At 33.1% G+C, this 26,177-nt stretch overlaps 2 protein-coding genes across 3 annotated transcripts in view; both read left to right on the top strand.

Moving 5' to 3' along the window:
• Window positions 1-5,955, top strand: part of LOC128242376 (15-hydroxyprostaglandin dehydrogenase [NAD(+)]-like) — a 30,700-nt gene extending 24,745 nt beyond the window's left edge. Inside the window, exons 3-8 of the mRNA XM_052959509.1 lie at window positions 412-535; window positions 2,672-2,784; window positions 3,128-3,224; window positions 3,394-3,470; window positions 3,754-3,917; window positions 4,133-5,955. Of these exons, the coding sequence (XP_052815469.1) occupies window positions 412-535; window positions 2,672-2,784; window positions 3,128-3,224; window positions 3,394-3,470; window positions 3,754-3,917; window positions 4,133-4,256 (699 nt within the window). The 3' untranslated portion in view covers window positions 4,257-5,955. The remainder of the gene's footprint in view (window positions 1-411; window positions 536-2,671; window positions 2,785-3,127; window positions 3,225-3,393; window positions 3,471-3,753; window positions 3,918-4,132) is intronic.
• A 3,830-nt stretch (window positions 5,956-9,785) lies between these two features.
• Window positions 9,786-24,579, top strand: LOC128242375 (15-hydroxyprostaglandin dehydrogenase [NAD(+)]-like). 2 transcript variants are annotated; one of them, XM_052959507.1, is made up of 7 exons: window positions 9,786-10,010; window positions 19,504-19,627; window positions 21,859-21,971; window positions 22,451-22,547; window positions 22,713-22,789; window positions 23,014-23,177; window positions 23,390-24,579. In XM_052959507.1, the coding sequence occupies exons 1-7, from the start codon at window positions 9,882-9,884 to the stop codon at window positions 23,511-23,513; spliced, it is 828 nt and encodes a 275-aa protein (XP_052815467.1). In that variant the 5' UTR covers window positions 9,786-9,881; the 3' UTR covers window positions 23,514-24,579. The 2 variants fall into 2 exon arrangements, with proteins under 2 accessions (XP_052815467.1, XP_052815468.1); XM_052959508.1 differs by lacking the exon at window positions 9,786-10,010 and adding an exon at window positions 17,265-17,821.
• Window positions 24,580-26,177: the final 1,598 nt, after the last annotated feature.

The raw sequence follows: 26,177 nt of genomic DNA on the forward strand, positions 1-26,177 counted from the left end.
TAATACCATATGATCCTCATTGTTGTTTATTGTTTATTGGTACCTCTATGGATAAGTCCACTGCATATATTTCCGTTTTGCTAATTGTATGTCATTCTCTGTATGACCCATGAAGATTGTTCAGAGTGTTGCACTAAGGAAGGTGCATTTCTTTAATGTTTTGGGTCTGAAGGATCCAAAATGTATTGTATCTTTGTAGCTATATCCAATAAAGATAAGTTTAATGACTTCCGTAAAATATAAACCAATCTTTATTTTTACAGGTGTCATTGTTATCGTTGCAGGCTTGTGTCATTGATAACAATGTTTTCAAACATAGTATGTACACGTTTGACACATGATACGCATATGATAATTGTGAAATGTAATGTTTTTAATAAATCAGCTTTACAGTTGTTATTGTAATTTCAGGTGAGTATCGTAGATTACAACGAGGAGGCTGGGCGCTCAACTGAAAAGGATCTTGCGGAAAAGTACGGCAGCAGTAACGTCATCTTCTGTCCGTGTAATGTTACCTCACAGGAACAGTTTGAAGGTAAAAACATATATTACGGAAAGATGGAGATTATCTTGACAATTGCTAATCTGATAAAAGGCTGAAACCAATAGTTATATTGTATCAATACGCTCTGTAATCGCATACTCCGTACCCGCTTCTTCCTGCCAATGTTATTGTGAAGCTTTTCCACCAACTATTTGCGTTTGACTCTATCGTACTTGTTTCCATCCATCAGAGATAAATGTCAAATGCCTCGGTCTGATAGAAAGCGATCGAAATGTTCTGTTTCAAGAAAATTGTTCTCATAAAATTGGTGGGAAATGACATTCTCTATTAGAAATATCATCAGTCACCCTTTTGCTCGTGTTGATAGATGTAGAACATTTACATAACATTACCATGACTCGTCTGACAAATCTAAAACACGTTAGTTCTAAGATAGACAATCCTGATTGTAGCTTTTTGTTTATCTTGACTGTCATTTTTCCGACAATATGATAATATCAGATCGTAAATTTAAGTAAGTGTATCGAAACGGTTATTGCAAAACTAATCTCGATGCAAATCAGCAACTTTGAGTAAAGCTGAAAATATTGACAAAAGGAATATGTTTCGCAGCTGTTTAAAGAAGTCGGCAAAGTTGTTTTTGTTGCAGTTGGTTTTTGAATGAATAAAAAATATTTTAAGATATCCAACGTATTGTTAAAAGCCCGCACTTACATATTAAATGAATGGATGACATCTTTATGTGGTTTAAAAAATAGTCGTTGCATAATAATCCGCATAGTTATATAGCGTTAGTCTGTATATCTGATATTTGAGTACATGCATCGGTTTTAGAACAATTATTATCATTATTTTTATAATTATAATTATTATTATTATTATTATTATTATTATTATTATTATTATTATTATTATTATATAATTTTGGCGGTATTTTGACTGTTTATTGATTGTTGCCCCAAATAGTCTTAATTATATTACATTATTGTATATCTGCTCACTTTCATTCTAGATAATAAACACATTACAATATCTTTCACAATTTTCTTTGATGAGAACAACACTCAGAATAAATATTACATCAGTTTCTTAAAGGTTTAAAGACAGTTAATATAAATCAAACCTCCAGATAAAACACATTAGCAATAAAACTACATGGAAATCACTATTATGTTTTAGTTAATTAGTCGGATGGCACATAAACAACCTACTAAGTAAGAATGAAAGCGCTGAAAGCGTTGAAAGACTGTTGGCGCGACAAGCATTAATCTTTGTCATTTTTAAAATTATATACAAATGCAATCTAAAAAAGACTCAAGAAAAATTTTGAGTAGCCAAATTGTAACCGATAAGTGCATCTTATTATATAAGAACAGGTAATGTTAATTGATATTTTTAATACAATTGGCTAGTGTCATAACAGTAAAAACAGTAATTGATAAACTTATATGTACTAGGATATACATTGAATAAACATTTCCTTTATCACGCATGATTATTGCTAGTGTAAAGTTAATTTAATTAAACCCGATAGAACGTTTTGATTGTTTGTGTAGGTGAAGAAAGACACGGTCTCTTAATCATCAAATTTCCCTTTTCCGCGAAATTATCTTTATCTCTTTGATCCTCGCCAATATCTATTTAAGATTCTTCGGACTTCTTTCAATTCAAATTCACATTAACGTTGCAAATATTATGAACATTTTAAAATGGTATGGTCTTTTAATAACTATTTTAAAACGCATAACACAATACGTCCCATTTTGCTACCCCGTCGCATAAATTGTTTTGAAATATCATGCCAAAAAGTAGATCTGACTTTAATTGATTTCGATTTGCGATTCTGAAGTCTGTATGCATACGGCACAGCTATATGCAACTTGTAATTAATAAATAGGATAGAAACTGCAATACATACTCTCGAGATCTCATTTACATGAAGCATTAAAACAATTGTGATAAAAAAACCAAGACATTATTGAGAAAAAAATCAAAAAGGCATTACCGCTTTAATTGTTGAGAGTTGATACACTTGCTGTCCTTCTATTCCAGTTGCATTTCGGCAAATTTTGGGGAATAAGAGCGGTGCAGGATCACACTATTGGACGAGTCTTGGTGGGTAACGTTCCGTTATTTATGTAAAGGAAATTGTCTACACTTTTGCAGAAGCATTCCGACGTACGCGGGAGGTGCTTGGTGGCCCGGATATTGTGGTTAACAATGCTGGTGTCGGTGGGGAAACGGACGATAAGTGGGAAGCAGTTATCGACATCAACCTGGTGAGGAAATTTACAGTTCCTTAAATATATTAGCAAACAGAATGTCAACATTAATACGGCCAACACTTATCTTTTTTATATGAATGTTCGAGTAGTGTAATTTAATAACTATGTCCATTGACTAAACTATTTTAGAATGATAATAAAATTGCCTGTTTGTCGTAGGTACATGGTCCACATGGATTTCATATAAGAGTCATAACGACAATAAGATGTATCTAGTACAAAAAGGTGATAATTCTTCTTGGGCCATATGGAAACTTGCAGTAGCGATATTTCAATTATTATGAAAATTGTAATACCACTTTTTAATGCCATTGAAGCAATATTTTCTTTCTTGTAGAAGGGGACGTTACGGGGCACACGACTTGCACTGAGATATATGAGTGAGGCGGGAGCTGGCAGCGGCGGTGTCATCATCAACATGGCCAGTATGGCGGGTAAGCAAAACGAGAACAGTTAACTCGTTAACTTAAGATTGCGATTTAATTTGCATCTAGTACATTAAAGCAGAAGACAACAAAGCGTAAGAATCAAAGCATTATTATATATTTGTACTTTCGATGTTCCTTAAAAACAATAATGATTTCCTATTTTTACTCTTTTCAGGGGTAAATCCAAATCCGTTTTCCCCCGTTTACGGGGCATCGAAAGCTGGTATTATTCATGCGACAAGATCTCTAGCAGTTAGTAAAATGTCTCGATCTTTTCACTGATTAGTTCACATACTTACATCATAATTTTATCATTTCTAGAGATGAGTTTGATACAAAAAAAATATATTAGCCAAACAAAAAACAGTCTGTTTACATTATAATTCTGATGTTTTGAAATAGTATAAGCAGCCATATGGGGCTAAATAATGTCAAAAATACTCAACCCACCTACGGTTTATATATGACATGGTATGTATACCGTGAGTACATATAGTACAAGGCTATATTTAGGTGAATATTGATCATGTTCTAGATATCACCTGATGTTCAAAAGTCCGGTATCCGTCTAAATGTATTGTGTCCCGCATTCGTGGACACGCCGATGTTCAGGAATATGGCTTCCGGTGACGCCTCGCAGACTTCCGGTTCAAACCAGGCGGCGGTGAAGGCATTTGTGGACCATATCGGTGTTATGAGGTGACGGCAGGGGCCGATTAGTATAAACATTATTTTAATTTCTCTGAAATAATGGAATAATATATTAAATGTACTCAGACGGAGTGACACCCATTTATTGCATAAAATTGCTTAACATATGAGTTATGCCATGTGCAAACGTATTATTACGATATTTCAAAACAATTTTGGTTTTTCCCAGATATACAAGTTTTTTTGTTGTTTTTTCATTTTAGCGTGGAAGAGGTTGCAGCTGCTTTTCTTGATTTAGTCAAAGACGAAACAAAAAACGGAATCATTTTGCGGTGTGCTAAGAAAACTGGAATCCAATATAGTACTCTAGCTGTACAGGATGTATAATCGATACGGACGCCAGGAATCGTGCCAAATCTGAGAGAAAATTTAAATTGTTTCCCTATTATGTATCAAAGTCCATTTAGCGGTAACTCTCCTCTTGATACATCTTCACGGATCGTCAAGGTAGCTGACTGCGTAGGCCAATGCAGTAGTTAGTGACTAGTGAAAAACAAAAGGAATGATATCTAACGATCTACAATGAGTGAATTGCTCTTGGTAACAGGCCTTTCGATATTACCCAAATAAGATTGGCATTTGGGGCGACAATCAGTTCATGCCTAAAATGGTGGTATTGTTCTCAGGTGTCTATAAATTACCTAATTGCCTCAGTTTAAACCATCTAAGCTTTCTGTAACAGTATCAAGTGTGAATCGATGAAGCGTGCAGATCGGACAGTATTCATTGTGTTTTATCACCTTTCTGTGGGACCAATTTATGTATTAAAATGGTCGAATATCATGTCAAAATTACTAAGACAGCATTACAAAAATAACATTCATATATCTGTCTGTGAACTGAAAATTAAAAACATATTCATTTCAGCTTTTGACTGTTGACATTACTAGTACAGTTTTTATTGTTTTGTTTTATAAGCATGCTTTATTATTTAACATATCTATCAATACTTATTATCTTCGCCCTCCTTGCAGACCGAAGAGACTTTCAGTGCTTTGATATATATATAACATTTAGTTACAGCCATTGTCCGCGCAAAGTAGGTTCTGTGCAACGGGATTCAAAGGGACTATAATCTATACATTTAACAATTGTATTATGCAAAACAAATATATCTTCTTAAACAGCGATACATTTCTAGATTTAGCTGTACTTTGGCGTCTTAAACTTAAAAGTTTGTATGCTACCTGTTCACAAAGTACCGGCTTCTTGATGAGATATGTGCATGTTTTGAATAACGTAATTTATCTTATTCCGTATGACGGCTTTGTAATCAAACTTCTATGACATTTTTTAATGCAAATAAGGACTTGAATCGCATAATCATGATGAAGAGCTCTTACTGAACGTCAAGTCAATGCTGTTGTTGTTATGCTTACTGAGTATTCAGCGTTATACCGAACATTGAGATTATATAGGATGATTTGGCCAACCTACAAACTACTTCTTCAACAATTTATACATACAAATGTTAATCATGTGTTTACTAAACACTTTTAAAGAACAAGTTTCCTTTTTATGTGCTTGTATGTTTTTTCATTATATGCCTTCGAACATCAATCATCAACTTTCTCTTGGTTTATAAATGTTTGCCAGCTGTATATGGATTTATAAGCGCCCAATCACATTGACAGAACTCAGGTATCTAATTGATAAACAAAAACTGAGGAAAATTTCTGAATCAACTAGAACCTTTCTGGTCTCATTAGGTGCTCAAATCAATTGTTATTTAACTATATGATATTTTAATTATAGTGTAAATGTATTGGGTTGTTTCTGCATGTTGGTATTGAGGTAATGTTTACTTAGTTGATAATTACCTGCATTTTCTAACTTGTATGCCTTTCCAATAGCATAAAGACACACAACGAACATGTTCAAACATAATTTATTCTATAAGTTTTATTAATTATGGAAAGGTTTTGGTTCTTGCATCGAATTAATTTATTGTTAATGGCGAAACGAATCAATTAAACATATCTCAATACACCATTTTCTTTTTTTATAATTTAAGAAAATACATGTTGTACCAAATGTGATTAACAATCATTAAAAAATGTAAAATTGACCCAGCTTTGATCTTAAAAAAATGTCAATGTAATCTAGGGTCTATTATGTATGATATCACTTTCTTCTTGAAAAAGAACAAATAACTTCGAGGCATTCACGGAGTGAATCTTTTAAGATATAAAATAAACTAAAACATAAATAATCATAGTTGAGCAATGACCACGGGCATTGAATATAGTGTATGATAAATATATACTGTGACCACGATTTGAGTTACATTTTCTTCCGTGGGGCTATTGTTCAAATTTAAACATGTCTCAAGGTGACTGGGAGTTGCAGTAACTTCGTGTCAATTTTAGCATTTATAAATACGCAACTTTGTGATTAGCCATAAGGCAGTGTGAAGCCAAAACGAAACTTATGAGCGCTGGCATTTTCTGATAGAACTTTGAGTAAAATGGCGAAGTTTAACATGTTATATACATATATTATAACAGAGTTTTTTTAAGGACCCTCGTATGCCACTAAATAGTTTTTATTTCTGAAAGTAAAATATACATTATATGCTTACGTTCATCATACACTATGAACACATTGAGTATTGATTTTGCAGAAAGATATATAGTATATAGATATTACCCTCCGTGATTATGATAATTATGAACTATCGCTTGCCATGATGATGATACCATGCGCTGTCGCATTCCGCAATGGTGACAATATGCACTGTCGACTTCCTTGATGTTGACAACATGGACGATTGCCTTCCGTGATGGTAACGATATGTACTGTCTCCTTATAATATGCAAATGGTGAATTTATTCATTGTCACTCTCCGTGATGGTGATAATGTACACTGAATATGAACTGAAATTGTTGATGATATGAGCTGTCGCCTTTCGTTATTGAGATAATAAGCACTAGATATGAAAAATAAACACTCGTAAAACTTCCTTAAGGTAGCACGAATTGTTACGGGTCTTAGCCCGTACTGTGTCAATTCTAAACTTGATTCAAGATATAACTAGGATGCCGTTATTGAATAAAAGAACAATTTAAAATTATATTCTTATTCCTGTTCGCGTCAACGTGGCCATGAAGAATATACTGTGCGTCAAGATTTACGATGACAAGGTGTTATCCTTAATAATGAATTATAATGGTTTGAAACATTCTGCCCAAATTCTTCTTGTATCTTATAGATTCTGAAGCCAATTGTATAATAGTGGGTGGAATTCAAAGGAAAATGCGTGTTCTAAATGCCTAACTTAATTAAATTTAGAACAAAAAACAATCTACACTAATAATACATTGGAAAATACAAGTCAGGTAGTATGTAAATCAGAAGAAACAACTTGTCTTGATGCACAATGCTAGGACCAAAGAGAAACTTAAACCGTGTAATACTGTTGCTTAACTAAATAACAAAGCTACCAAATTGTTAAAAGCTCGAAACGTTTTTTGTAATAGTCTAGTTGCACATTGATAACATCGGAAACCGTGCAAATATGAAGTGAATTATTCATGATACTTTCATTTAAACTATGATATGAGTTCAAAAAAAGAAGAATTAATTCAGGTTTGTCGACACAGTTAGTATAAGTAACGGCCCTTCGACGATACTACTGGTACACAAAAACATGTTAATGCAACTCTTACAGGTGGGTTTTTTAATTTGTTACCTGTTCACAATACTAACCCCATTATGACATATTTTCATGTTTGCAATTTAATTTTCCCTTATACCGTTCGAGGACTTTTTAATGAAACATGCAGGAAAATTTGATTTGAGGCATATCATGGCTTGGTAGTTCGAGTTCACGAATTTACATAATACACCCCATTTTTGATAAATCTTGTAGTTCAAGATCACGTATTTTACATAATTTACCCATTCCCTGAGAACCCTTAATTGTTCATGTATTTAACATAATCTACTCCATCTTTGAGAACCCTTTATGTGTCGAGTTCAAGTATTTTACACATGTTTTTGCTCTTATACTGATAACTGTTTGGACAAGTATGAACATAAACTCTCATTAATTCGTTTAACAACTATGTGATTTTTTTCAAATGACCTATTGATGTCGGTAACTTTTATTGATATAAATATATAAATACGTATGTAAATGTGGTTGTTGTCGTGCGGCGTTGTGGTGTGGTTTCGTGGCTTTGATCAAAGCACATGATTCAAATATTGACTGCTGGCCTCGTCTTGGTAGTGAGCATTGTATTATTAAACTACCAGATAAATTCACGTTTACTTTATTTTTACAGGCAATGCGATGAAAGCGACTAGCCCAGTATATTACAGATCATAAAAAGCGAGCCTAGCACGTGCAAATTTGAATTTTTGATACTACTAATAATAATAATGACAGGCAGTGAAATATGATATTGAAAGTATACAAACTTCAAAACTAATAGTCTCGTCATGGTAGTTTACAGTGTATTGTTAATTGGTGTGTATTGTTCACTTCCACATTGTATTGTCAAATTGACAGGTAAATTCACTTACACCTTGTTTGTTTGTTTTTTAATTCGAAGACAATTCGGTGGAGGTCAAAGCAGCTAGCTCATATTTAAGATTATGAAGATTCGATGCCAGCAAAGGCATCTTAAAATTTGGTTTAAACGTGATACTGAACTTATGCAACATTCAAAGCGAGTAGAAATGGACATTTCACGGACAGTAATAAGTAGTGTAAAGGTTAACAAAAACAACATAGACAGACAACACCTTTTTAGTAATGTGTTCATAAGCTCAGCTCTTCCACGTGTCAAACAATTTGACATTGAAATAAACCATAATTAGCACGCCAAATGTTCATGATTTGATATATGTACATTATAAATTGAATGTTTTTTTTTAATATTTGATCATAACCAAGTCAATCTCTCTTTTATTGAAATTAGCCGCCCAACTTTTGCTTGAAACCGCGATTTCACAAGAACTGGTTCCTTAAATTATACAGAAGAAAACTGTAGCGTAAACTACGATACAAATATCAAATGTCTGGTGGTTAATACTGGAATACACGATAATCGTACAAGTTTTGGAATTTGCTTTTAGTAAACACTGAATTGTAACTTTTTCGGTTGGACATTTACTTTGTTGCATTTATTTTAAATGTACGTATGTGTATACATGTGGTCTCGTAGAAAACAGTTTGTGATAAGCTATACTTAAACTTCACTAACTTGAAATTGTTAATTTTATATCAAAACGTTTGTTTTATAAATAAATCTTGTTGTATGTGTTATAGGTTGATAATCAGAACGTTAAACAAAATACTACGCATTCGAGCGACTAAAACAGTAAACGCAAACAGTGGATTGATGAAAAGTGATTTATAACGAATTTGCTCAGCTGTAATTATATATTAAAAATACAAATATCCGAGACGCTACCTCCCGAGTCTTATACAAAATGTGGGTGTTTAATTTAACACATAAAAATAGAAACCTTTCAAATTACTCGTTGATAAAGCGAATTCACCAGCTCCTGTAAATAATTGATTTGAGTGGGAGGCGTATGTGTTAACCCAAATTGTAAACTATTCAAAACATTGCAATGCTAAATATCAAATGTCATTTTTAATATTCATTATATTCGAACAATAAACGTGAAAGCGCTGTTTATCCGTTAAAGTAGTTTTTGATTTATAGGTCAAAAGCGACTTAACTTGAAAATATGATTTGTTTAAGGACCAAATCCGAATACATCTGAATAAAAATCATCACAAAGGAATCTTTGAAATGAGGATACTTAAATAAACTAAAGTTTGTAGGTAGTTCTTTAAGTGTCAACTAAACGATAACTTAAAGGTATTGAGTGAAGTAGATTTGGAAAGGAATGAATTGGTGGAAATGAGACAACGATCATAACAGGATACAACGCCGATAAAATGTTATCTATCAAATCATTGCTTTAGGACGTTCATGGATGATATTCGGTTATTTCTTGTGTGCCACAGAATGGATTTAAGTTATAAAGTTGCTTTGGTAACTGGCGGGGCCTCGGGAATGGGTCGTGGATTTGCCGATGCATTACTGACAGAGGGAGCAAAGGTTGGTTGATTCAGTATAAAATACATTGGCGGTTTATTTAAGTCATGCGTGATTGATGTCAATATCTGACTTGATGGCTGGTTAAAGTGTGTGGAGTCTGAAGTACTTAACTCGTACTTTCATAAGATAAACTGCCTTCATAATCCCGGTAATGACATTAATCACGCATTTCATTCATTTTATTTACACCGGTAGTTCATCATTTATTTCCTGAATTGTTAAAAGCTTATTTGTTTCATTTGAAAAAAACACTTGCAGTAATTCTTGCTCAAACATAATTCGAACGACCCGACCGTAACCGCAAACAGTTTATCATATTACGTAACATAACGCAGAAAAGAGTAATCACTTTATAGCTGAAACGTTAAATCACTTTAAACGAAAATTGTACCGCTAAAGACAACAATACATTAGAGATATCGTAAATGTACTCTTTCCAACTTTTTGATTAAAGTTGTCCGTGGCCTGCTGACAGAATACAAACAATAGCCAGATAAATCATTTTCAATGTTTACTAATATTATACGCTATAATTTGCGAAACGATCTACTGTAATTGCTCTAAGGCCTTGTCTACTGGGATGGCCCTTGTCTACTGGGATGGCCCTTGTCTAATGGGTTTGACCCGGCAATATCACTTGTATTGCTTTAGAGTTTTGCTACAGTTGAAGTTCAAGGTTATGTGAATGAAGAAGCCTTCTTTAAATCATTCAAGTGGTATTTGCAGTGCCAGAGACTTATTTTTAAAACGCATAGTTCATTAAGAATTATATAATATCCACTTTTTATTCCATACAATATACATTATAGTTTCATATAATTTTGAGATAATGCTACTAAATTAGGCTTGTTTCTCAAATGCAATTGTATTGTAAAGAACAGTTATCAATAAAATCATTTCAAATGCTTTTTCGAATATTGTTTTGCTATTCATGTTTATCTGGCCTTGTTTATTACTTTCCTGACTATTTGGCATTGCCATTAATCAGTTTTAACCCGTGTCATATTCCATTGATAAGAGACATTTTAAACCAAAGAAAACATTTGCAAAGAGCTGTTAAGCCGTTTCATATTGATAAATGAATACTGGATTGCATCGCACTAGTACAACAAAAAATCAATGATTGCATTACGTTGCTGTACTTGAAAATAATATGTCCAATGCAAGAATATTATTAATGACATGTTCGATGTATAAAGTGCTTTACTCTATAATGTTTAAGTAAATACAATCTAACAAAGAATAGCCATTGCTGCAATTACAGTTATAAGCCAATTTAACGGTGATAACGTAAATGTATGAATTGAAAAAGAGCTAATAAGTCGTAACACAGATTAATAATTTCGTACACGTGTCCCTAATGCAGTGACCGTAATTGTTTATTTAAAAATTGATGACAAAATGTCACCTTTGAACAAAGCTCGATAATTGCATTATTCAATCATTTATTGTAATTACGTGAAGCCATAATGTGCATTCTTCAACTGTATAATCAAACGATATTTCTTATACATAGATCTTATTAGTGTGTGTCCTTTTCTGTTTTCTTTTTTTAACAATTCCATCCTGAAATGATTTCCTACACAGTTTCACAAACAATAACATTGGCTGTAAGACTAATTACGGCGTCTTTTGCTGTCTTTTTATTATGTGTCTGATCAGTTCTTTCATGTCAACATATTGAATTATATATAAGATATTATATATTTGATTTGTTTGGTAGTTTCGTGTCCTATTTATGTATTGCCAGCTAGGGTATTTCACATCATATATATGTCTAGTAAGTTTGGTTCTTTGATGTCACCATATGTTATTGTATCTTATGCGTAGGGAAGATACAAAGTAAAGCAACCATGTCACAAAGAAAGTCACGTAACGGTAGACAATAGGAGGTGGTTCAATTCAAAGCCATTCCTTCGGAGTTATATTTTCATTTATAATACAGGGTAAAAAGATTCCTTAAAAACAAATTGAAAAATAACCTCTAAAATCTAAAACGATATCAAACTTTGCAGAAACATAAGGACACACGTGGTGAGAGATACTTCGACGGTATCTGTACCCAGTAATTTCAATCATATAAAACATTAGCTTCATAACTACGCTGTGAAACATCGTTTGATTAAATTGAGATTAGTTCTGATTTTAATGTTGTGGATGTTTTGTTAAATTCTGTTTAGCTTATTTCTATTTACATTAATTCAAATTGGAAATATAGCAGTCTTACTCTATTTACATTTTTTGAAGGTTGTCTAATTCAATGTTATACCTGTTAAACATAATTAGGCATTACATGGTCAATTCAGGATATCAGATGGCACTGCTGTTAAGGAAATGAAAAATTGATCACACTTATGGACAAAAGCAGGACTATTCTAACTTTTGTCAGTCTCCATTGAAAGGTAATTTAAACATACCTTGACCATATAGATATTTTATGACCACTGGTAATGAAACTGCATTCTTACAATGTGAAGCAACTGAATGTATATGTATCTGTGAACAGATGTCTTGATTTTTAGTTCAAACGAACCATTGTACCACAATACATAGAGTACAAGTTAGGATAAAAATTAATGTAAACAAAGCTGATTTAAACAAGTCAGGAGTTTAATACCATTTAGATACGAGTATATATCTAGCATATGTTAGGGACGTATTAGAATTTGGAATTAAGTAGTAAAGTCGCCCTTGTTTTTTTCCAAAAAAAATATGTTTGATTTTATTCGTTTGCAATGATTTATGTAATATAAATATAGATATTAGACAAGATAAGTAAAACCTTTATTTACCTACAGCTGAGGAGCTGCATGCAACCAATAGAGCTGGGTGAGGGGCGGAAAAATGAGAGGCGAAAGCAAATAATTCGATTGGATGTGATCTAGTTTACTTTAATATGTTTTATTAAAATCTTGATTCTGAGATACAAGGATGGATTTTCAAATATTTTAAATATAATTTCTGTAAAGCACCCTGTAATGGGGAGGTCGTGTGTTATATATAACCTATATAATGACTTCTCTTTACCGCAGATATATATTTTCTGCAGATTGAAGAGAAAAGTCCGTTATCAATCTGTTCAAACACTAGAGGAAAGCTTGTGGATTTGTGAAAAGCTCTATTTGAAGAAATCGGTTGTCTTTTTTCAATATTTCGTTGGGAACTTTTAAACTTTACAAGTTCGTGCTTTTTATCGGGTTATACACCGGATTGTCTATAAGAACCATTTTATCATTAAGAGTGTTGTACGTGTTTAACTTGTGAATGTAATATTTTCCTACAATTAAATCAGTCTGAGGTTCCTCTGAATTGTTCGTGGAAATCTAACCATGCAAATAACTGATATAGTTGCGTTGGTTACCGGAGGGGCCTCGGAAATAGGACAGGGATTTGTGGAGGCCCTTCTGGCTGGAGGTGCAAAGGTGAGCTATATTGTATTGTATTTGTGTATGCTTTTATTTAAGTTATTTCGTTGTGTTAAAAAGATTAAACACAGATACTGGTTGTTTGGATATTTGAGAGCGTTTTACTTATCACTTTTCTATCAATGTCAATCAAGACCAAACATGAGATTTTTAATGTTGAATTTAATCATCGCTTTCATTTGGATGACTGTTCTAAAATAAGTTTGTAAAGAATGTTTTGTATTTGATTGTGCATGTCAATAATCATACATTGTACTATTTACGGGGTCGTTTGAATACTACAAAAAACATTTTGTCTTGATGTTCACAATTCTCATTTCAGAAGGTATGATAACACTTGGTCTTTTTCAATGTGTTCTTTTATGGAAAAAAATGGTTTTACTATTTCGTTTGATAACATATTTATATTGCTACAGAAATACCTTGCTTAAACACGTCAATAAAGACAATATTTCTGATAAGAGTAGTAATACTAATCCTTCATTTGATAAATTCTGTCAAAATTGATATTGAATTTAGTCTATGGATTTCAGTTGCGTTTTAAAATGTTTTCCTATTTTCAAAATATTTGGTTGTTTTATGATTATGTACTTTTGCACTTACGGTGAATGAAAGAACCATATGTAGTTTAATAGTCTATTCCAGCACACTTTCATCGACTCCTTCATCAAATTATGCATTAAGCATATTACATATAATAAAATTTAATTAATATACTTGTATCTATAGCAAAATAAAGTAAGGCATTTTATTACACGTCAATTATAAGATCCAGTTTTGAGTTTAATTAACTCCAGTGGAATTAAAGCTTCAAATTTAAAATTCATTCTTATAGGCATTTCAAAATTTAACGGGGAATTGAAGTTACTTATCACTTGTGTCCTTTTTCACATTTAAATACAGTTTAAGTCGTGATGGGCAATCCAAAATACTGGTTATGGAAGAGGCCATGCGTTGATAAAGATAAAATAAGTCAGCAGGTCGGCTTCAACGGAAGCAAAGGCTTCCATAGTGATAATGTTACTTGACGATGAACAATACAATAGGAAACACATATTTAGATCATTTAATTTGTTTAGACATTCGTACCAGGTGCTTTGATTACTTTTGCTTTTGTATTTTGTTATTCAATATCATCACACTTAAATTATATTGCAAAATACTAGTAGTACTTTTTCAGATGTTTTTATCGTAATTTTAAAACAGTTGTTATTAGGGTTGGTTTAAAGGGACTCAACCACGTTTTATAAGTTCAGACATCGAACATTTTAATTCCATGCGTAATGAGAAAGAAGCTTGTAAAAATGGTAAGTTGTCGTTAGAAACTTAGAAAATTGGACAGTTTGTTCCTTTATTTCCCGTCTATATCCGGTCAGTTTGGACATTTCATGTTAACATAAGGTATAATATCTGGTCAGTTTGGACATTTCATGTTACCATAAGGTATTATATCTGGTCAGTTTGGTCCTCATATGTCATATACAAGCCTTGTCAGTTTGGACATTACATGTCACTAAAGGGTTTTATATATCTGGCTAGTTTGGTTCGATATATGTCTGGTCAGTTTGGACCTTTCATGTCACCACATTGTAATGTATATCACGCCGGTTTAGAAGTGTCATGTCGTTTATATGTCTGGTCAGTTTGGACCTTTCATGTCACCACATGGTATTGTATGTCACCCCGGTTTTGTATTGTCATGTCCTATATTTGTCTGGTCAGTTTGGAAATTTCATGCCAAATATATAACTAGTATGTTTTTTCTTCTCATGTTAACACATTGTATTGTATTAATGGTCAATTTGGTAGTTTCATGTCCTATTTACATCTGGTCATCTTGCACATTTCAAGACATTTATATGTCTAGAAAGTTTAGACCTTACATGTCAGCATATCTTATTGCAACTTATAAACAGGGATGATAATTAAAACAAGGCATCCATGTCACAACAACAATCACGAAACGGTAATTGATAGGTGGTCCAAATAAACCCATTATTTTTTAGTTATATTTTGCTTTCATTTAAACTACAATTTCATAATATTTCAAGAAAACAAATTAAACGATTGTTTTGAAGAAAAATAATGAACTCTAAAATCCAAAGCGCTATCAAATTCCGCATACAATCAAGGATACACGTGGTGGCAGATTGTTCGACGGTATCTGTATCCAGCAGTTTCATATTACTTCTATCACGACATTAGATTTGCTACTTCGCTGCAAAACGTCGTTTGGTGAAAGTGAGAAATGGTTTTGATTTTAATGATGTTGATGTTTTGCGTAATACTGTTTAGCCTATTTCTGGTTGTATTTTATTCAAATGGGAAAAATAGCAATCTATCTTACTAATGTTCTATTAACATATTTTAAATGTTGTCAAATATGAATGTTATGCCATTTAAAGAACATTAGGCATTGCATTTCACAAAACTATTATGTTCAATATGTAAAATTCCATTCCACTATAATCCTACAGAATAAGCTTAAAGAAATGAAAAAATGTTAAAACATATGGACAAAAGCAAGGATATAATAACTTACTTCGTCAATACCAGTCTCCAGTGTAAGGTTATTCAAACAAACATTGACCATGTAGATCTCACATGACCATTGATAATGACATTGCATTCTAACAATGTGAAGCAACTGAACGTATACTTATCAATGAACCGAGGGAGGTCTTGATTTATAGTTCGAAAGATACCATTGTACGACAATACATATAGTACAAGGATTAAAATCAGTGCAAACGCAGGTGATTAAAACTAGTGAGGAGTTTGATATAGTTAAGATACGAGTATATATTTATATATTTTTCTGTGTTAAGTACGTATTAAAATATGGAACTAAGTGGTAAAGTTGCGCTAATTACTGGCGGAACCGCAGGAATGGGGCAACAGTTTGCTACAACCCTTTTGGCAGAAGGTGCGAAGGTCAGTGTTACCTTAAGGAGGGACTGCCTAAATATATGTCGATCGATATTTGTAAGGTAGCAAAATATTTTCTTTGATAAGAATGTGCAACAATCAAAAAATCACGTTGAAAGTGTGTTGTTGTTTTTTCTTCCATGTTGCCGTTTCTTCTTTATAGTAAAGTATCATCACTTGTTAGCTTCAATCGTTCCTTAAACGTGTCTTAATATTTCTTTTAGACTATCGTCGGATACTCACGTATTCCATCACATTGTACTTCATTCATCTTGTATTTGCCAGATGATTATGTTTATTGATATGCTTTGATGATGCATGTACGGTCTTTCTTTGCCGTGTTGCGACGTTGTGTATATCTTGTTTAGTTATGTTCGGCCGTAGCCATAGGCCTGCAATCAAGGCTTTCGTTTGTTTTATTATTTCTTCAGGGATTGTCAATGTTGTATCCATTCATAAGTACGTACTTGAAAAAAATATGCAGAAACCAAAATGCTTTTGGAGAAAGTATATCGGATTTATATCCTACCTACTTCATGCTGAAGGAATCTCATTCTGCTGATTGAAGAGAAAGTCCGTTTTCGCTTTGTTCAAACACTCAAACGAAAGTTTGAGGAAGTCCTTGTTATGATAACTTTAAATAACATCTTAACATGTTCATTTCGCATAGAACATCACCTAATCGATTGTTTATATAACACTTTATGATTTTTGATTTTATTCGTTTGCAATGGTAAATGTTATATAAATGTAGATCTTTATTAAAAGACAAGATGAGTAAAAGGTTTATTAACCTACAGCTGAGGATCTGCCGGCAACCAATAGTGCTAGTTGAGGGGCGGAAAGATGGGAAGCGATAGCCAATAATTCGATAGGATGCTATCTAGTTTGCTTTAATATTTTCTTTTAGTATCTTGATTCTGAGACACAAGGTCGGAATTTAAAATATTTTATATATGATTTCTGTAAAGTGCTTTTAAATGGGGAAAGTATTTGTTATGTTTAACCTTCATAATTACTGTGTCTACTGAAATATATATTTTTCTGCTGATTGAAGATAAAAGTCCGTTATGAGTCCGTTCAAACACTAGGTGAAAGCTTGTGGAGTTGTGAAAATCTCTGAAGAAATTGGAATGTGTATTTTTTTCAATATTTTGAGGGGATATTAACTGGTAGCCAAATCAACACTTTTAACATTACAAGTGCGTGCTTTTGACCAGATCTACTGAAGATGTTCAGTTCATAAGAAACATATACAAAAAGAGTGGTGCATGTGTTAAACTTTCTGAATGTAATATTTTACTGCAATTGAATAATATCAAACAAAGGATACTTGCAGTTTGTTTTTTTCGGTGATATCTAAGCATGAATATAACTGATAAAGTTGCGTTGGTTACCGGAGGAGCCTCGGGAATAGGACAGGGATTTGTGGAGGCCCTTCTGGCTGGAAGTGCAAAGGTGAGCTATTTTGTACTGCTTTGTGTACGGTTTAATATAAGCCATTTTGTTTTGAAAAAAGAACGAAAGAAAACACATATACTGGCGGTAGCTTGGAGATTTTAGAGTGTTTGCTTATCATTTGTCAATTAAAACCAAACATTTTTTAAATGTTGGATGTATTCATCGTTCTTGGTTCTAATTGGATTACTGTTTTAGTATATATGTATGTAAAGAGTGCGTTTTTTATATATATATTGGCAGATTTGAGTATACTAATTAAAGTATGATTTATAAGTGCTACCTTTTAATTTTACCTTTTTTGTTTTATTTCTGCGGTAATTATATTTTTACCAAATGTGTTTTATCAATGATAGTTTGGATTGATTTTTGGCTTAAAATATAGCTCATATGCAATGTGCAAATATTTTCGTCGGGTTTAAATAAACAAATGGCAAATTAAATAATCGAACACTGTATTCACTTAAAGTCGTTTGAATACTACATAAAATATTTATGTTGATGTTTACAATACTCATGTCATTAGTTGTTGATAGTTTAACACTGAAACCTTCTTTTCAAACGTGTTTTTATTACAGAAACCAATTTCATAAAAAGGCATGCATTTAGCTAGCAAAACAAATCTTAATTCAAAAATTATTGTGTCAATAATTTAAGATGGTTTAAACATCTCGTTTGATAACAAATTTATTTTGCTCCAAACTTGGCCTGCTTAAATACGTCGATAGAGACAATATGACTGATAAGAGTTGTAAATCTAATCCTTCATTTGATAAATTTTGTCAAAATTGATCTTGAATTAAGTTGATGGATTTCAGTTGCGTTTTAAAAGTTTTCCTTTTTTTCCAAATATTCGTTTTTTTATGCCTATGAACTTTTGCACCTCAGATATATAAAATCATAACAGAGCCATCAATACTTTAACAATCTTCTCCATCAGACATTCCTCGAGTTCGTCACTAAATGAAACATAAATCGGGATTTAATAAAGTTAAAGACAACAGACAAAAAATCACCAGCAACTGCCTCCATAGTTTTAATGTTTATTGGAAATGACCAATACAATAGGGAATACACAAAGGTCCATCCATTAGATCATTTGATTTGTTTTGACATTCATACCTCGTGTTGGAATTACCTGTGCTTTTGTAGTTTTTGTCTTCAGTAGTATCACATTTTTAGTCACTTACTCCTTAGCTAGCCGGTCCTTTAAATACAATATGATCCTCATCGTTGTTTATTGGTTTATATGTGTTAAATTCATGTTAATGTCGTTATCTAGAACACTTTGACCAACACTTTCATGTTTTATGATATTGTGGTACCTCTGTTGTGGATAAGTCCACTGCATGTATTTCCCTGTCGCCATGTGTATGTCATTCTCTGTATGACCCATGACGTTTTAGCCATGTGCGTGGAATGTGCGTTTCTTGAATGTTGTGGGTCTGAAGAATCGAATGTATTGTATGTTTGTAGTAAGATCAGAGAAAGACAGGTTTAATGTCTTCCGGGAATTATAATCTAATATACATGTTAACAAATTTCATTTTTGTCATTATTGGCTAGTATCGTTGATAATAATGTAGACCTACATATTATTTACATTTTGACACGTGTAACGCATGTAAAATTCGTGTATTGTTATGCTTTCTAACAAATTAGCATTCCACATGTAATTTCAGGTGAGTATCGTAGATTACAACGAGGAAGCTGGACGTGCTACTGAGAAGGATCTTGTGGAAAAGTACGGCAGCAGTAACGTCATCTTCTGTCCGTGCAATGTTACCTCACCGGAACAGTTTGAAGGTGATAGCATATATTAAGGAAAATTAATATGGATATTATCTTGCCAATTTCTACACTGAAGAAATGATGTAACCAACAGTTACTTTATCAAAACGCTCTGTAATCGCATACTCCGTACCCGCTTCTACTTGCCCAATTTATTGTGAAGCTTTTCCACCAAATATTTGCGTTTGACTCTTTCGTATTTGTTTCTATCCGTCAAAGATAATTATCAAATGCCTCGGTCTGATAGAAAACGATTGAAATGGTCCCGTTTCAAGAAAATCGTTCCCATAAAATGGTGGGAAATGACATTCTCTATTAGAAATATCATCTGTCAGACGCTTTTGCTCGTGTTGATAGATGTATAACATTAACGTAACCATGACGCGTCTGTCAAATCTAAAACATGATATTTCTAAGATAGACGAACCAGATTGTAGCATTTTGCTTATCTTAACTGTCTCTTTCCCGACAATATGATAATATCAGATCGTAAACTTCAGTAAGTGTATCGAAACGGTTATTGCAAAACTAATTCCAATGCAAATTGGCGACTTTGAATAAAGCGGAAAATATTGGCAAAAAGAAATCTGTGTTGCAGCTGTTTGAAGAAGTCATCAAATTGGTTTTGTTGCAAATGGTTTTTGAATGAACATTTTTAAATTTTCAAACTTATTGTTAAAAGCCCACACTTACATATTAAATGATATGGATGACATCTTTAAATGATTTTTAAAAAATGGTCGTTCAAAATAATTCGCATCGTAACATAGTTGTTGTCTTTTTATCTGAAATTAAAGTACGTGCTGAGATTTAAGAACAATTATCATCATATTATTATTATTATTATTATTATTATTATTATTATTATTATTATTATTATTATTGTTATTATTATTAAATACAATATCTTTCACAATATAACAACAGTTTCTAAACAGTTTAAAGACAGTTTTTAACAAACCTCGAGAAAAAAACTCATTAGCAACTAGCAATGAAACTACACGGAAGTCACTATTTATATATTATTTGGATGGAAAATGAACTACCTACTAAGTAAGAATGGAAACACTTAAAGCTGCACTCTCACACATTTACCGTTTTTCCAACGTTTTTATTTGTTGTCTTGGAATTAGCAAATTTTTGCCTTATTATCTGCAAACAAGTAATGAAATACTGATGACAAAAAATCAGATCGCAGATATTCATATTTCCATTCCAAATTTAATGTTTTGTAGTTAAACCGTTACTAACGGTTTTAAAAAAATGCATAAAACATCATTTGGAGAGGAAATATGAACATCTGCGATCTGATCTTTTGTCATCATACTTTTTTCACTGGTTTTCAGATATTTACGCAAAAAACTGCTCGTTCCAAGACAAACAAAAGTTGTTAAAACGTTCAACCTGTGAGATTGCATCTTTAAAGCGCTGAAAGACTGTTGGCGCGACAAGCATTCATTTTTCTTTTTACAATTATGTTCACATGCAATAAAAAAGAATCAAGAAAAAAGTATTCAGTAGCCCTAAACTGTAACCGATAAGTGCCCGTCATTACCTACGAACAGGTAACGTTACTTGACGTTTAACTACAATTTTCATAACAGTAATTGATAAACCTATATGTACTAGGATATACATAAACAATTATTTCATTTCGCATGATTATTGCTGGTGTTAAATTAATTAAATGAAATTCGAAATCGGCTGAGAATGTTTTGATTGTTTGTGTAGTTGAAGTAAGTCGTCAAATTTCCTTTTTCTGCGTATTTTTCTTTATCCTTTGGTTCCTCGCCAATAAATATTTAAGATTATTCAGATTGCATGAATATTGCTTTCTATAACACCATACGACTCCTTTTGTGACCCCACTGCATTAATTGTTTCAAAATGTCATGCCAAAAAGTAGATCTGACTAAACCTGATTTCGATTTGCGGTTCTCAAGCCTGAATGCATACGGCACAGAGCCTCAAAGAGCATCAAAGCTACATGCAAATCACTAGTAATGAATTAATAGGATGGAAAATGCAATACATACATATATTGAGATCTCATTCGCATCAAAACAATTGTGATAGAAAGAATAAGACATTATTGAAAAAAACAGGGACACTTGCTGTAATTGACCTCTAATTCTAGTTGCATTTCGTCATACTTGGGGGAATAACAGCGGTGCAGGATAATACAATATTGAACGAGAGGTAACATTCCGTTATTTATGTAAGGGAAATTGTCTACACTTTTGCAGAGGCTTTCCGACGTACGCGGGAGGTGCTTGGTGGCCTTGATATTGTAGTTAACAATGCTGGTGTCGGTGGGGAAACGGACGATAAGTGGGAAGCAGTTATCGACATCAACCTGGTGAGGAAATTTCCAGTTCCTTAAATATATTAGCAAACAGAATGTCAACCTTATATGCCCATTGCCACTAAACCGGGTTTATGTTTAAACTTTTTGCTACTGAGCATGTTTCTGTAGCTTTTTGCATATATTTTATTACGGATAACACTAATCTTTTTATATGAGGGTTCGAGTAGAGGAATTTAATTACTGTGACCATTGACTACACTATTTTAAGATGACAGTGTAATTGCCTGAGCAACTGCCAATAATCAATCTTCATTAACATTTGATTGCCTGTTTGTCGTAGGTACATGGTCCACATGATATTCATATAAGAATCATTACGCCAACAAGGTGTACCTGTTACAAAAAAAGGTGGTAACTCTTCTTGGCACAAATGAAAAACTTACAGTAGCTGGTAGTTCAATTATTATGAAAACTATTATTTAAATACGCCTTTTAAATGCCGTTGAAACTCTTCTTTTTCTTGCATTTAGAAGGGGACATTACGGGGCACACGACTTGCACTGAGATATATGAGTGAGGCGGAAGGTGGCAGCGGCGGTGTCATCATCAACATGGCAAGTATGGCAGGTAAGCAAAACGAGAACAGTTGACTCGCATACCTAAAATGTGTGATCTTATATACATCTAGTACATTCAAACAGAAGACAATAAGGCGTAAAAATCTGAGCATTATTATTTCTTTGCCCTTTTGATGTTTCATAAATCCTTTTGATTTTGACCTTCTCTTTTCAGGGGTAAATCCAAATCCCTTTTCCCCCGTTTACGGTGCATCGAAAGCCGGTATTATTCATGCGACACGATCTCTAGCAGTGAGTAAAGTGTACCTACCTTTTCACTTAATAGATCACATACTTATGTTATAATTTGATCATTTCATGAGATAAGTTCTATACGAAAAATGTTTTAACCAAGCTAATCACAGTCTTTTTTCATTATGATATATATATGCGGTTCGACTTTCAATTGATATGGTATGTTTACCATGTATATATGATACGAAGCTGTATTTAGGTGAATAATGATCATGTTCTAGATATCACCTGAAGTTCAAAAGTCCCGTATCCGTCTGAATGTCCTGTGTCCCGCATTCGTGGACACGCCGATGTTCAGGAACATGGCTTCCGGTGACGCCTCGCAGATTTCCGGTTCAAACCTGGCGGCGGTGAAGGCATTTGTAGACCATATCGGTGTTATGAGGTGATGGCAGGGACCGATTTGTATAAACATTCTTTAAATTTTACTGATAACATGGAATAATATAAATGTATTCAGACGGAGTGACACCCTTTTATTGCATATAAATTGATTAACATAAGATGTATGTCATGTGCATACGTGTTATTACGATATATTTCAAAATTATTTTGGATTTTCTCAGAATTACAAGCTTCTTATTCTTTTCATTTCAGCGTTGAAGAGGTTGCAGCGGCTTTTTTGGATTTAGTCAAAGACGAAACAAAAAACGGAATCATTTTGCGGTGTGCTAAGAAAACCGGAATCCAATATAGTACTCTAGCTGTACAAGATGTATAGTCGGTACTGACACAAGGATTCGTGCCAACTCTGAAAGGAAATTTGTATTGTTTCCTCATAATGTATCAAGCTCAATTTAACGGTGACTTTCCTTTTTGATACATCTTCTTGGATCGTCAAGGGAGATCTTTGCGTAGGACAAAGCATTACTTAGACACTTCTAAAAATCGAAGGGAATGACAGCGAACAATCTACAATGAGTAAAATGTTCTTGCTATCATACCTATCGGAATGATCAAAATCAGATTTGCATTTGTTGTGACAATGAGTTAATGCACAAAATGGTGGTGTTGTTCTCAGGGGTTTCTAACCGACTAGCCTCAGTTCAAACCACATAGCTTTCAGTAGCAGTATCATTGTTCAGGTGTGGTTCAATGTAGCGACCAAATCGGTTTGTCAGTATTAATATTTTCTTTCTTTTAGAAAAAAGAATATATATTATACCAATTGGTCACATTTTATAACAAAATTACTAATACAGCATTACATAAGTAGCATTCGTGTATCTCACTGTGAAATGATAATGGAAACATATTCATTTCAGCTATTAACCGTTCACATTTCTTGTGAAGTTGTTATTGTTTCGTTTTAAAAAGCATGTTTAACTATATGACTTTTTATCAATATTTATGTTTTGCCATATTCACAACACGATATGCACTCTCAGTGCTTTGATTTGTATAACATTTGATAACAACCATAGTCCACGCAAATAATATTCTCTGCATTGGGATTTCCAAATGGCTGTACATTAAACAACTATATGGTGCATATCAAACATATCTACTTTAACAGCTGAACATTTGTACATAAAGCTGTACTTTACAACTGCTGCTTAACTGTATTTAGAACTGTAACTGCCGTTATGCATATATTAGAATTGCCTTTCATATCACAGGTTAAGATAGAATTAAACACAGCAGTCAACAATCATAGCCGTTGCTTTATATATTGCAATAGATATAAAATAGAACAGTGTAATTTTGGCACTAAAAGGATTATCACAACTGTATGTTGTAGCTGGTATGTACTTATAACAACAACTATGAATTACAGCTAGGTGTATACGCTCTTCTTATTCTTCTTCTTTTTCTTCTTCTTTTCTTCTTCTTCTTCTTCTTCTTCTTCTTCTTCTTCTTCTTCTTCTTCTTCTTCTTCTTTTTCTTCTTCTTCTTCTTCTTCTTCTTCTTCTTCTTCTTCTTCTTCTTCTTCTTCTTCTTCTTCTTCTTCTTCTTCTTCTTCTTCTCCTCCTCCTCCTCCTCCTCCTCCTCCTCCTTCTCCTTCTTCTTCTTCTTCTTCTTCTTCTTCTTCTTCTCCTTCTTCTTCTTCTTCTTCTTCTTCTTCTTCTTCTTCTTCTTCTTCTTCTTCTTCTTCTTCTTCTTCTTCTTCTTCTTCTTCTTCTTCAATACAACTCTGATAAGTATGAATACGGCATAATTAGCTCAAAGAGACTTTTGTTACTCAGTCTATTAAATTAACATTTGAAACTTATTCAAAACGTTGGCTGGTCAGTCCAACGGGAGAGACTTAAAAGCGCCCGATGTTTTCAATGTTACTACAGTAGGCAGATCAAGTATTTAATGCCCTTCTGCTTAAGTATGTGTTGACCGCCAATTTGTGGATCACCCTTACGAATACATAAGTCGGCGCTGATGTTTACAAGGTTGTTTGGCTCGTGTACATCATGTACAGTCTTCTGACGGCGTCCTTGAAGTATAGTCGATGCTGTCGCTAGGAATTGTACCTGCTCAATGAAGTAAATGTGGGCCGGTTTAAACGAATCAGAGACCGTTGAGGCGTTCTCGATTCAATGTTGTAACATGGGTTTTGGGCTGCCAGAGAGACCCTGAAATTGCGAAACACTTAAAAGATAAATAATGAAAATACAATAACTGGTGTTCCCTTTTAATATTACTCGTCGATTTGTAATTTTGATTCTAGTAATTTACGAATTGACAACATCTAGAACCATGCAATTATGATATTAAGAATATTCATGAAACTCATAAACCCAATGAAGTGAATATGTGGACATTCCAAAACGGCAACCTTTCATTTATAACGATGATTTGATTGATGTTAAAATTGAATGTAATATGCGTATGTTGTATTGGGGAGTTGTGTTACTCATGCCTTTTAAGGGCCAAATTTCGTAAATTTCGTAAAAGACTGGTGACACACAACTTCACAAAACAGCAATATCAAACAAACCTTTTCGAGAAAATAAAACAGAATAATGGTATTTACGGCTTGGATTCTTAATATTGCCTCGAAATCAAAAAGATTTTGACAATTATAATATGCGCTGCCTGCTTTTTTTATCATACTACGAATTCATAAAAGCCGCCAGTCAGTTAAATAATGATATTGGAAGTATAAAAAAGCTGCAAGAATAATAAGAAATGAAATGGACATGCCTGGAATTCAAAATTTAACGAAGACTATGTTTAGAAGAAGAAGAAATGGCTTATAGATAGTTAACCAGTCACAATACAAAAATAAATGAAGGCAGACAAACCATTTTAGAAATTTACTCATAAACACCGTTTATCTACCATAAAACAAACGCTCACTATCCGTGCAAACATTGATATAAAGCTGTTTCAAAAGTACATGAGAATTTAAGCGTTTTATCAATACTCTATCTAAACTTGGGTCAGCACT

The sequence above is a fragment of the Mya arenaria genome, chromosome 8, assembly GCF_026914265.1.
Source record: "Mya arenaria isolate MELC-2E11 chromosome 8, ASM2691426v1".
Taxonomy (NCBI): domain Eukaryota; kingdom Metazoa; phylum Mollusca; class Bivalvia; order Myida; family Myidae; genus Mya; species Mya arenaria.